The sequence below is a fragment of the Sorghum bicolor genome, chromosome 3 (assembly GCF_000003195.3).
Source record: "Sorghum bicolor cultivar BTx623 chromosome 3, Sorghum_bicolor_NCBIv3, whole genome shotgun sequence".
NCBI lineage: Eukaryota > Viridiplantae > Streptophyta > Magnoliopsida > Poales > Poaceae > Sorghum > Sorghum bicolor.
In genome coordinates, this window is record NC_012872.2 from 53,222,678 (window position 1) to 53,233,599 (window position 10,922).

The 10,922-nt window shown below is 44.8% G+C and overlaps 3 protein-coding genes across 6 annotated transcripts; 2 read left to right on the plus strand and 1 right to left on the minus strand.

Moving 5' to 3' along the window:
• On the minus strand, positions 272–3,942 carry LOC8082461 (30S ribosomal protein S1). Of its 3 annotated transcripts, none has more exons than XM_021456821.1 (8): positions 3,218–3,867; positions 3,057–3,135; positions 2,874–2,945; positions 2,601–2,681; positions 1,775–1,872; positions 1,392–1,517; positions 1,192–1,240; positions 272–1,067 (listed from the first exon to the last, which is right to left on the minus strand). In XM_021456821.1, the coding sequence occupies exons 1-8, from the start codon at positions 3,613–3,615 to the stop codon at positions 897–899; spliced, it is 1,074 nt and encodes a 357-aa protein (XP_021312496.1). In that variant the 5' UTR covers positions 3,616–3,867; the 3' UTR covers positions 272–896. The 3 variants fall into 3 exon arrangements, with proteins under 3 accessions (XP_021312496.1, XP_021312493.1, XP_021312495.1); XM_021456818.1 differs by having other exon boundaries at positions 283–1,067; positions 3,057–3,131; positions 3,218–3,942; XM_021456820.1 differs by lacking the exon at positions 272–1,067 and having other exon boundaries at positions 1,192–1,297; positions 3,057–3,131; positions 3,218–3,942.
• On the plus strand, positions 4,013–6,141 carry LOC8082462. The gene is made up of 2 exons (XM_002455817.2): positions 4,013–4,255; positions 5,833–6,141. Exons 1-2 carry the CDS (start codon positions 4,133–4,135, stop codon positions 5,941–5,943), a joined length of 234 nt encoding a protein of 77 aa, XP_002455862.1. The 5' UTR covers positions 4,013–4,132; the 3' UTR covers positions 5,944–6,141.
• On the plus strand, positions 6,223–10,674 carry LOC8082165 (putative methyltransferase DDB_G0268948). 2 transcript variants are annotated; one of them, XM_002455818.2, is made up of 5 exons: positions 6,223–6,362; positions 6,499–9,093; positions 9,219–9,453; positions 9,561–9,904; positions 10,013–10,674. In XM_002455818.2, the coding sequence occupies exons 2-5, from the start codon at positions 9,089–9,091 to the stop codon at positions 10,308–10,310; spliced, it is 882 nt and encodes a 293-aa protein (XP_002455863.2). In that variant the 5' UTR covers positions 6,223–6,362; positions 6,499–9,088; the 3' UTR covers positions 10,311–10,674. The 2 variants fall into 2 exon arrangements, with proteins under 2 accessions (XP_002455863.2, XP_021312497.1); XM_021456822.1 differs by having other exon boundaries at positions 6,293–8,901; positions 8,998–9,093.

Sequence of the window (10,922 nt, forward strand, 5' to 3'; positions counted from 1 at the left end):
CTTTAGATGTATGCATAGAGCATTAAATATAGACGAAAATAAAAACTAATTACACAGTTCACCTGTAATTTGCGAGACGAATCTTTTGAGTCTAGTTAGTCTATGATTGGACACAATTTGTCAAATATAAACAAAGTGCTACAGTGTCCATTTTGTAAAAAAAATTGAAACTAAACAAGGCCAATAATGTAAAGAGGTAGCTGGAAATAAGAAATGAGTCAAATTCTTCGTAATCCCTTCAATTGAAACAATTCACACGCATAGAGTTAAATATTGAAAGGCTTGCGATCGCGAAATCAGGGTTAAATATTGAAATTTCTCACTCTAACACGACTGCCAGTGGTAACTAGCCCGGCAGAGTGTACATAATAATAATCCAGAGACTCCCTTGCGCCCATCACAATACCTCAAAAATTCAGGGACATGGTGCTACTACATATTGAGCCAAAATTTCTGAAACTATTTCATGGACAGATCCGTGTTGTTGCCACGGAGTGCTCTGACTCGTGTTTGACAGAATATGAATGCAATGAAGCTATATTCTACAGACAGATAAAATGATATTACAACATTTCACTCCAGGGGGAACTAGGAATGAGGCAATTCGAAACACCAATGTTCTGCAGCCAGGAACCATTTCCCTTATTTTGGTTGCCGGATGAAGTTGCCTGTCCAGTATAATTCTCCATGATTGATGCTCGGTTATGGAGGTGGAGTGCTACCACCAGTGGTCAGTATTTGACTTCAACAGGTCCTCTAGCGATGGTTCAGCTTTGCATTATTGCATAGTCAACAATTGCCAGATATGTGTTCTGCTACATTAGGTGCCATACTCTTTGACGTGATCCATAATTTCCTCAAAACTATGGAAGATCTCTGTTGCTGTTGTCACCAGGTTAGTTATGATGCAGAAATTTGAACCATTGCCAGTTTGCATACAGTTTAGCTTCGTCATCAAATGGTAGCATTTCTCCTGGAATGCCATCATCTAATATAGGGTTCTGAGACATAACTGGAAGCTGCTCCCTGTACCTCTTTGCCATTTCCTCAGCTTCTGAGAACACTTTCTGCATCAGTACAAGACAAGTAATACTAAGAATAGATACATATAGGAGGGAGATTCATCAAACAAGAGATGTAGTATTCCGATATATAATAACTACTAGGCTAGAGTGCAGCTCAGTATCTCACCTCTCTGTCTGAAAGAAACAAACCAGGTGCACTCTCCAGGTCTGCTGTGCTGTTGACCAAGTAGCAAAAAATAGTTTCAGAACTCTACGATCTATGTTGATTAGACCTTACCACAAAGAAAGTATTCAGTAAAATCGAGACAAACACAGCAGCTAGTTCACAACTGAATAGAGCCAATGCTAGTGTGAGGTCAGGTTTACCTCAGTGCAATTTTGTCTGGGACATTTGACTTGATCACGATAACTTTCACCTCGTCATCTATCTTCAGGATGTCACTTACTGACAAAACATTGCCTCGAGTAATATTCGATATGTGAAGTAAGCCACTGCAAATAAGTAGTTGACTACACTATTAGTTGCATTTATAGGGAAGTGGGTCTTGATTTCTCTCTAGGTCATTGGGTTGACCCAAAACTCATGCAAATGAACTAATCTAGATTTCAAAGTGGAATGAACATCCCATTGGGTACCCACTTGCATTTCTTGGCTTAATAAGAAAAACAGACAGTTTTTTTAGCTTATGCAGTTATGCTTGACTGTAAATACACAAACAGCATGCAGACTTGTAGGTTCCATTTCACACCTTCTGTTTGTCCCAGCAATCCTAACTTGTGCACCATACGGAAAAATCTTGCGAACAGTCCCTTGTAGGAGGGTTCCTTCTTTAAGATAAGTCATTTCCTGATGATTATAATTCAGAACATCAGTACATTCAGCATTACAAATTTACAATATCTTTTGCAGTGTTAGCTATTTGCAGACAAATTCAATGTCAAGAAGCTGATTTACCATTGATAATTTGGGCAAGTATGATGGCATTCAGTACATAAGTGCAACCGTGCAAACAAATAACCTACACAATTTCCATGTACAGAATTTAATGTGTCTCAACATACTTGACTGTGGTAAACAGTAAAGTACAGTTAGCATTTTGGGCATCTGGTCATCCCTTCCGTCCAGAAATGATAATCGCATTTTACCAAAGTAAAAGTAATACAAAGTTGATTTTGACCCTTAATTTCTCTTACAATATGTAGTCAGTTGCTAAATATCAATGTGAAAAACCTATTGATGTAAGTTTTGCCAACACTCTCACGGTGCATCTGGTCAGCACAACACGCCAAAGAAGCGGTTGGCCGAGCCAGCCTGGGTCCGAGTCACGGCACCATCTTCTTAAGATGAAAATCAGGGGGACATCTCTCCCCCTAGTGGAGTCTTTTTTATTGATGTAGGTTTTATGCTCTACACTTGCATATAATTTGAATTGTTGGTCAAATTTATAAAGTTTGACTTCTCCTCTGGTCAAATATGGTTATCATTTCTGGATGGAGTACAATTCAATTTATAAAACATACACGTAATATGTAAAACAAAACCATAGTTGTAGCTTATAGAGAGATGTCACCGACCCATGCTTTCTTTTCACTAATTATCAGGTCGTTAGTTTCTTCATCGAGCCTTGCAATGCACACACGAATGCTGCAACCGACCTGTATGCCAAGGAGCAAAAGTGATGTCAGCCAACATAACCACAAGATTTTAACTTAAATATCAGATAGTGCAGTCCCTTATTTAATAAAAAAAACAGAAAGCACAATCTGTTTCCAGTATCATAACCACGTAATAACGACAATCAAATGATGAAATGGGCATTAACAGCACTACATCCAAAAGCTCCTTACCTTGTTTTTCAAGTCTGTAAATGAACTTATCCTGTCCACAAGCTCAAATTTAGGAAGGAATGCTCTCAGACCCTGAAATGAAGTTGGCCTAAATCTTAGCCTTGAACAGAAGTCAAAATAACACAACTGGTGACCATATGACACATCAATAGTAGAAGGGGTAGGGAAAAGACTCTTCCTTGCCTCAATTCTTGTGAGTAGCCCCCCGGTGTTCCACTCGTAAATTTTTACCTGAATTGGCTCGTCAAGTTGCAGAATCTGTCTGACAAAACGCACCAATCACTGCATCAGCACCTATACTATCTGAATCATCAATGTCTGAAGGGAGAACAAATGCACTCAACCTGCCTGGCGCGGTGCCACGCGAGGCGCCGGAAGAGCCGCCGCGCCGACAGCAGTGGCCGCCCGCTAAGCGTCCGTCCAAGCACCTCCGCGAATACGACCGTCCCGGGCGCCACCAGCGTCCTGCTCCCGCGCTTCTGCCTCCGGGCCTCCTTGTCGTCGTCCACGGTGAGGCCCGCCACGACGCCGATGCTCCCCGGCCCAGGCAGAGCTTGTCGCGTCGGCGAGTCAGCACTGTCGCGGTCGAGCGGGAGAAGCTCCTTGGCGAGCAGCGTGGCGAGACGGTCGGCGCCGACCGCGACGTCGAGGCGCGCCTCGGTGCCGGAGACCACGACCCCGACCGCGAAGTCGCCCGGCTTGGGGTCGTAGCGCCGGTCGGTTCCGCTAGCAGAGTCCGCATCCTGGACGTGGCCGGCGTTGAGGAGGCGGACGAAGCCGGCGGAGAGCGCGTCGTCGAGGCGCTTGGAGCTGGCACACATGACCGGCTGGGGTCGGCCTCGCCCTCGGGCCTGGGGTTGCGCCTGCCGAGGGGATAGGACCAGGGCTTTGGCTACGTGGAGGATGGGTTGCGGCTTCGGGAGGGAAGGGAGCGGCGGCGCCGGCGCCGGCATTTCGTCCGTTGCAGCCTTGCCTTGCAGGCGTTCCGGCCGTCGCCAACACGTCCGGTTACTTTATCCGGTAACGATACGATTTCTTTTCTCTCGCAATGGGAAATGAGTAGGCTGGGCCGAGTGCAGTGAGGCCCGTGTGGTGCTACTCTTTCCACGAGCCCATTATCAGCCCAGATAGATATATCCATTTTTGGGAAAAGAAGAATCGTGGGCTCTGGGCTGTGATCTGTCGTCTTCGTCTCCGGCGGAGCAAAGCGGCGGCGAGGCGGGAGATAGAGAGGAGGAGAGCTGACAGGTGAGAGCGGGATGGGGTACCTGTGGAGGGTGCGTCTGTCGTCTTTCGCTGCCGGCGCAGCGACGGCTTCGGCGGCGGGGTTCTTCCTCATCTACAAGGACCACCTGATCGCCCGCGCCGCCATCACCCGCCAGGTGAGTCCCCGGCCTCCGTCTAGCCGTTTTTTTTCTTCTTCTGGCGGATATCTGATTAATTACCCCGGTTCATTTGCGAATCTGTTTGTTGTCTAGCAAATTTAGTCCCCTCTGGTTGTCGAGGCATTCTCACCTTTCCGTGATCTGGTCGCCGCGGCGTTCTGGACGACTAACTATTAGCCCCTGCCAAATTTCTTCCCTTGTCAGATTATTGATCGAAATGCGCATTTTTTGGTTCCCAGAATTGAAATGGACTAATTGCAAAACACGGCCTCGTCAAGGGAAATGTGGGTTGTAGTTGATTCCATTTCATGTGCTTATTCTAAAAGCTCCAGCTGTTCGGACTTATGTGTGCTTGCAGCAAATTAATTTTAGGTTGCTGCAGAAGATTGCTGTATAAATGAGAATGCTGTAGAACAGAACATGTCATGCTCGGCTGTGTAGTTAGAGCAACATCCAGAGTTTGCGAGGCACATTGACATCAATATACATCACATGAATAATTATGCCCTTTTTAATGTGACCATGTAGGTGTTATGTGCATTATACACGTTTAAGGTGCCAACATTTGCCACTTAGTTGGTCTTATCAATGCGTTCTGTATTATGACTTAGGGCACCCGCTTGATGAAAAAGTTAGCCTTAAGCAATTAATGCTTGTACTATACAATACCATAGCCATTGTGGAAGAACACCTCAAGCAAGATGCACCATAAGCTTAGAGTGCACCATAAGAAATAAACAAGTACTTTCTCTTTCTGTCCCTGATATCACGCTCCCTCACTGCCAACTGACCGCAAAAGTACAAAGTCCTATTTCCTTCAGAGACATATGCATTGTAGAATTGGTCATAGCTATTGCCAATTGAAGTAGGCCCCACCTTTACTGCCAACTGAGTCACAAGCATTGCCCTTGCCCTGGATCTCCACAAACTGCTTATCTAACTATAACTATGTGTTGCTGTTGAATCTTTTTTTTTTTTGAGCGGTCAGCGGCGTTGAGTCACATGTTTGTTGTCAAACTATGAACCCTGAGAGTTAGAGGCACTGTTGGTGAATCAGAGTTTGCACTCATCATATGAGAGATATTATGAGTCTCAGTGCACCTTGCATGTGCCAATTGCATTAGCTAACAAGGTCAGCTGAGCTTCTTCTATGGGAGTATTATCTATGTCCTGGTGTATTTTGTAAGTTGGCTTACCAAATTAACGTGTGGCGTGCTATTAATTATCAAGGATATTTATCTCATATAGAGGATTGATGTAACTGAGTTCCTGTGGTTTTATAAATGGTAGTTGAACTTAAATTTACTTTTATCTAACTTTTGGTGTAGTCATCTGTGCATAAACAAGTAAAACTATTCTTGATTTTGTGCATTTAAATTCTGTTGTGAAGTAATTATGATTGTTTTGATGTTTCTTTTTTGTTCGAAATATTACAACCTCATGATGAATTTTCCATTTATGTCTTTGTTTTCCCTTACGAGGCTGGTACCTTAACACAACATTTTGAAAAAGGTCTGCATTTAAATTTGGTTTGTGTTTGACTAGTGGTTAAGATTTGATGTGCTTAATTCCAGGTGGAGGACATTAAAGAAACTTCTGAAAAGCATTATGCATCCCTAAATAAGAGGATATCGGCACTGGAAAGCAGAAAAGAATCAGGAACTATCAAAGAGGCATCAGATTAATTCTATGAGTTGGGCTTATGTCATGGTTACGTCTGCCCAGGTGTTTTTGATTGCTGCATGTGGTATAAACTGCAGCGTTTTAAGTTGTACTATTTTGTTGTTGGAATTCTATGAACTCTGAATTTGAATTGTGTTCTGCATGTCTATGTCATCTTTTTGAGATGGACAAAGATCAAATAAAATACAACTTTTCTTGATTGAATAAGTTATCAGATGCGTGCATACTATATGTATATATTTTTTTTCCTATGTGACCATTTGCTAAGCAACAGTTTGGCACTTGTTAGTCTGTGGCTCCACACATTGCATTGCTTTTGAGCACTTCAGCAATTTACTTGTGAATTTTATAAAGCACTGGTGACTGCAAAGCATGTAATGAGATGATTCCTTGAACTTCACGCTGGTATTCACTTTGACTGGTGAGACTATCTTTCTAAGTTCACTTTTCTGCTCAATGTTGGCTAGGTCCTGGTTATAGGTCATAGAGTAAATCATGCCTTACTATTTCTTGTAACCATTCCTCAAACTGTGCTGATATCCAGATTTTGGTTGCAGCTGCAAATTCATGGGCATATTCACAATTGACACATCCACTCTGTGGTGGCATCCTAGGGAATAGGGATCATTATCTTACGAACTGCAACACATGGAAGATGATAAGGGAATGATCTGACATCTCCACTAGGATAGTGAGGAAATGGCCAGCTGTGTTTGCTGCTGCAATGGTGAGGAACTTGGTTTCCGAAGGCACGGTGAGAACATAATTGTGGAACAGGGGTCATTGGCTGATCATTTTGGAGGATGCTAATGGACTAGGGACCTTCCTAGCTTTCGTGGTGAACAATAATATCTAGCTCTTCGGTGGCCTCTGCAAATTCAGGAGCTTTTTTTTAATAACAAGCATAACTTTATTTAGCAGCACCGTGCTGCAAGAAGGGAGAAGCACTCCCATTGTACAGAAGTTAATGCAACCCGTAGAGGGCAGGAAGTTACATGATCTTGATTTGAGCATGCATGACCTGATTGTAAGTGTTTGAGTTGGTGGATATCCTAGCCTGTTTTGCTAAAAGGTGAGCAGTGTGGTTTTGGTTCCTTGCAATCTTGAAAACCTTCGGTCTATTCCCAGAGTTGAAGTTGATGAACTGTTTGAGTGAAGAATTTGATGGTCCAATCTGGAGGTGAAGAGTGGTTGGAACCGTTGAACAAAGTCACCAGCTATTGAAAAAAGGTGGACAGAGATTGAGCAATGAAGCCAGCATTGCTGCTAGGCTAGTGCAGCTGCCTCAGCCATTAGCACAGAAGTGGCGTTGGAGATCATTTCCTGATTGTAAATGGACTGTGCTGGGTGTGCCTGGGTGTTTATGATGAACACTCCAAGATCATCCCTCCTTGATGAAGGACTGTTTTGATCTGGGTCAATGGATGCATCTGAGTAGCATCTTGTTCCTGGTAGAAGAACCAGTAGCATAGAACTATACAGAGGTGGTGTCGATGTGGTGCTGTCGCCGATGAGTGTCCTGTGTGGATGGTCGTTGGTGCTTCTTGTTCCCTAGGGCTGTGCCACCTGCGTTGAACCTTCATTTGATGGAAACATACCATGATTTGATTGGTGGAGGTTATGTGCGCTGAAGTCATCATGTTGGTGTGGCTGTTGTTCCTTGGTTTGTTGATCTGGTTCCTGCTCCTTTTGCAGCAAGTTTACTTTGATATCTGCCGCCACGACATTATGAACCTTTTGTCATTCCTGGCTTTCCAGATGTACCACAAAGTGGTGACTAGAACCTGCATCTGTTCATCTGATGTTTGCTGATCGATCAATATTGGAAGTATTTCCTGTACTTCATCTTACTCAAGATGGTAGCATGGAAGAACACAGGAGGATTTGCAGAACAAATGAGCATCATTTCAGTGGTGTTACAAGTAGAATAGTACTTACTTATTTTAGTTGAGTACTTCCTGCTCTTTCACCAGCTGCTATTGCTCGTCTGATCAGCCTCCAAAGAAAGGTCTTGATACAGGGTGGCAAGGTCTTGTGTTTCCATGCTCTCTTGAGGAATGTACATAGCCTGAGATGGAAATGCTTCTGGATCCCTGCATTGGTAATTGTACCTGGGAGTTTGAGTTTAAAAGCTCATTAGCAGTGCATATACCTTTTGCCACTGGTTTCCATCTTATGATGTCAGTCTCATTGGAGGAACAGTTTGAAGCTGAGTGATTTCTTGGGTGGCCTCATGGCTGAAGATGCTTGAGATGAGGGGAGTGTTCCAAATCTGAGTGTTCAGGATCCAGAGTTCAGCCACATTTAGAGGAAGAGAGGGCTGAGTGACAGGAAGATTAAGATGAGAGTGAATGGATTCCCAGAGGTTGCACCATGGGGTCGACCAGATGCTGGAGTTGCCTTGGTGGATTTGGATAATGCAATGTTGGTGAAGGGTATCCTTGAGCTGCAGGAGAGGCCCGGAAGATGGATTTGGGTCTGTTGTTTTTGGCTGTCCAGAAGGAGTTGTCAGGGAAATATTTGGACAATTGCAGTGAGATAAGGGTCTTTGGCAGTAACAATGTTCCAGGCAGCTTGTAGGATAAGGCTTATATTTACAATCCAAGCCCCCATTATCTAAATTCAGGAGCACTGTAAGCTCAATACCATGCACTGTGCAGTGTACTGGAGCAGCTGAGTGTTCTCTTATCAATTGCCACACATACGAGTGAAGAGATGATGGATGAATGATTTGCCATCTTCATTGGATTAATGGATTGTGAGGAAACTTGGTATTTCTGCAACATAAGAGGCATTGACAGATGTTTTAAAGCATGGTATTCATGGCGATTTTGGTGATCGGCAATGTTCTTGAGGGGCTTTGCGCTCACAAGTACGCCTAGCTGAAAACAACTTCTGTCAGCCGGTGAAATGCCATTCGATGCACTTGCCTAACTGGCTCTGCATTCTGGCATTCAGAGGTGTTGTTTGTATAGAACTTGTTATCCTAACTTATCTGATTCTGTTAGTGTTTGATTATTAATTTATGACAAGGCATAATTTTCAACCATCTTCAGATGACGCTTGAATTTAGAAACTAGCTCATACTGCAGAAGCTGTTTATACTTTATACTTGAGAAGCAAGAAACCGTGAGTGTGACAACCAGAATGAGGTCAGCAATGTCGTCATTTGAACACACACATTATCTATCTATTATTATTCCTAGATAGACAGCTGTATATGTAGTTGCCATCTTGTTCACGTCACTACCTTCACCAGCCCTGCTACTTTTTTCAGATCTAAATCTGACGCAATAGCCAGAAGAACTCAGGTTGGACAGTGTGGTCCGTTCCATTGGGGGTTCCCTGGGGACCTAGACCAGATGGCCGGGCTGTTCACCGAGCAGGCTGCTGTGTACGCCGCAGCACGCCCGGCGTACCCGAAGGATCTGTTTGCCAAGCTCTCGGCGCTCACCGCTCACCACCGCCGCGCTTGGGACGTCGGTACTGGCAATGGCCAGGCCGCCATCGGTGTAAGCATGCATCTCAACTCCCTGCTGCTATCTCTATATAAAGCAGCGTCGTCTTCAATCTCTTCGTGTGTACAGCGACGTGACGTGGTTTGAACGACGCCGTGCAGGTTGCTGAGCACTACGACAGCGTGGTGGCCACGGACGCGTCCGTGGAGCAGCTGCGGCACGCCACGCCACACCCCAGGGTCCGGTACCTGCACACCTCCGACGCCTTGCCGGAGGACGACCTCGTCGCCATGCTGGGCGGCGAGGCCAGCGTGGACCTCATCACGGTGGCTCTGGCCGTGCACTGGTTCGACCTCCCGGCGTTCTATGGCGTGGCGTGCCGCGTCCTGCGGCGGCCCGGCGGGGTGATCGCGGTCTGGGGATACAACTACCGCATGAGCCCTGTGGAGGACATGATGGCGCGCTTCTTCGACACCACGCTGCCCTACTGGGACCCCCGAGCTCGGTACAACACTGCTAATCCTGGCCAACTATGTAAATAATGCACCGAAAAGGAAACAAAGAACATCTTTGTCAGATGTGTGATCCTTGATCCATGCATGGTATCATGCAGGTACTGCACTGACGGATACCGGGACCTGCCGTTCCCCTTCGAGGACATCGGGCTCGGGAAGGAAGGAGAGCCGGCGAGCCTCGACATGGAGCAGGAGATGTCGTTCGAGGGCCTGATCGGCGTGCTGAGGTCGTGGTCGGCGGTGACAACGGCCAAGCAGCAGCAGGGCGTGGACCTGTTGGGGGAGCGCGTTGTGAAGGAGCTGGAGGAAGGGTGGGGAGGGGCATCGCTGGTGAGGAAGGTCACCTACAAGGGCTTCCTGCTGGCAGGCACCCCGGGGCCCACGGCTGATGAGTGATGTTGTTCTTAGAGCAAGTTTAATAATACAGACCACTTGCTGGTCGTAAGGTTTTTTTGCAGCCTTCTCTTAGCTCACTCATACAATAGTTAGCTATTTACTATTAATACATGACCTATTTATCTTTCTTAAAAAGTTTCTCCTTTCTCTCCTCCCTTCTCTTCTCCATCTCTTCTCTTCTCCATCTCAGTATTTAGCTGGCTTACAGGCCACTATAATACTTGCTCTTAGGGCAGTCCTAATGCTAGAAATTACATGTAATTTTTATACCTACTAATTTACACTACATATAGAAATTATGGTCTCAATAGATTGTTTCAGTAGAATAATTTTCTTATCCAATTACATTCATCCTCTCTCTCCATTCTCAATCTATCATATCACTTCATATCTTGGTTCTCGTGTAGATATGGTTTTAACTTAGACCCGGTTTCTATAATTTTTTTTTCTCCAATAACTACCTTGCCACATGAGTAAAACGCTTCGATGGCAGTGTAATTAATGTTTATAGAAACTATGCTGGTTTTTGTATTGAAAATGTCTTATCTTACTGTGATTGGGTTAGGAGTAATTAATCATTTGTATTTCGTGAATAACATGGCATTAGGCCTT

Coding starts and splice junctions, on each gene's coding strand:
- LOC8082461 (XM_021456818.1), bottom strand. CDS start 3,826: ATGCCGGCGCCGGCGCCGCCGCTCCCTTCCCTCCCGAAGCCGCAACCC. Junction 2,946..3,056: donor GGCTACTCACAAGAATTGAG/GCAAGGAAGAGT, acceptor ACTTCATTTCAG/GGTCTGAGAGCATTCCTTCC. Junction 1,518..1,774: donor ATTGCTGGGACAAACAGAAG/GTGTGAAATGGA, acceptor ACTTATTTGCAG/TGGCTTACTTCACATATCGA.
- LOC8082462 (XM_002455817.2), top strand. CDS start 4,133: ATGGGGTACCTGTGGAGGGTGCGTCTGTCGTCTTTCGCTGCCGGCGCA. Junction 4,256..5,832: donor GCGCCGCCATCACCCGCCAG/GTGAGTCCCCGG, acceptor GCTTAATTCCAG/GTGGAGGACATTAAAGAAAC.
- LOC8082165 (XM_002455818.2), top strand. Junction 9,454..9,560: donor ATGGCCAGGCCGCCATCGGT/GTAAGCATGCAT, acceptor GACGCCGTGCAG/GTTGCTGAGCACTACGACAG. Junction 9,905..10,012: donor TACTGGGACCCCCGAGCTCG/GTACAACACTGC, acceptor GGTATCATGCAG/GTACTGCACTGACGGATACC.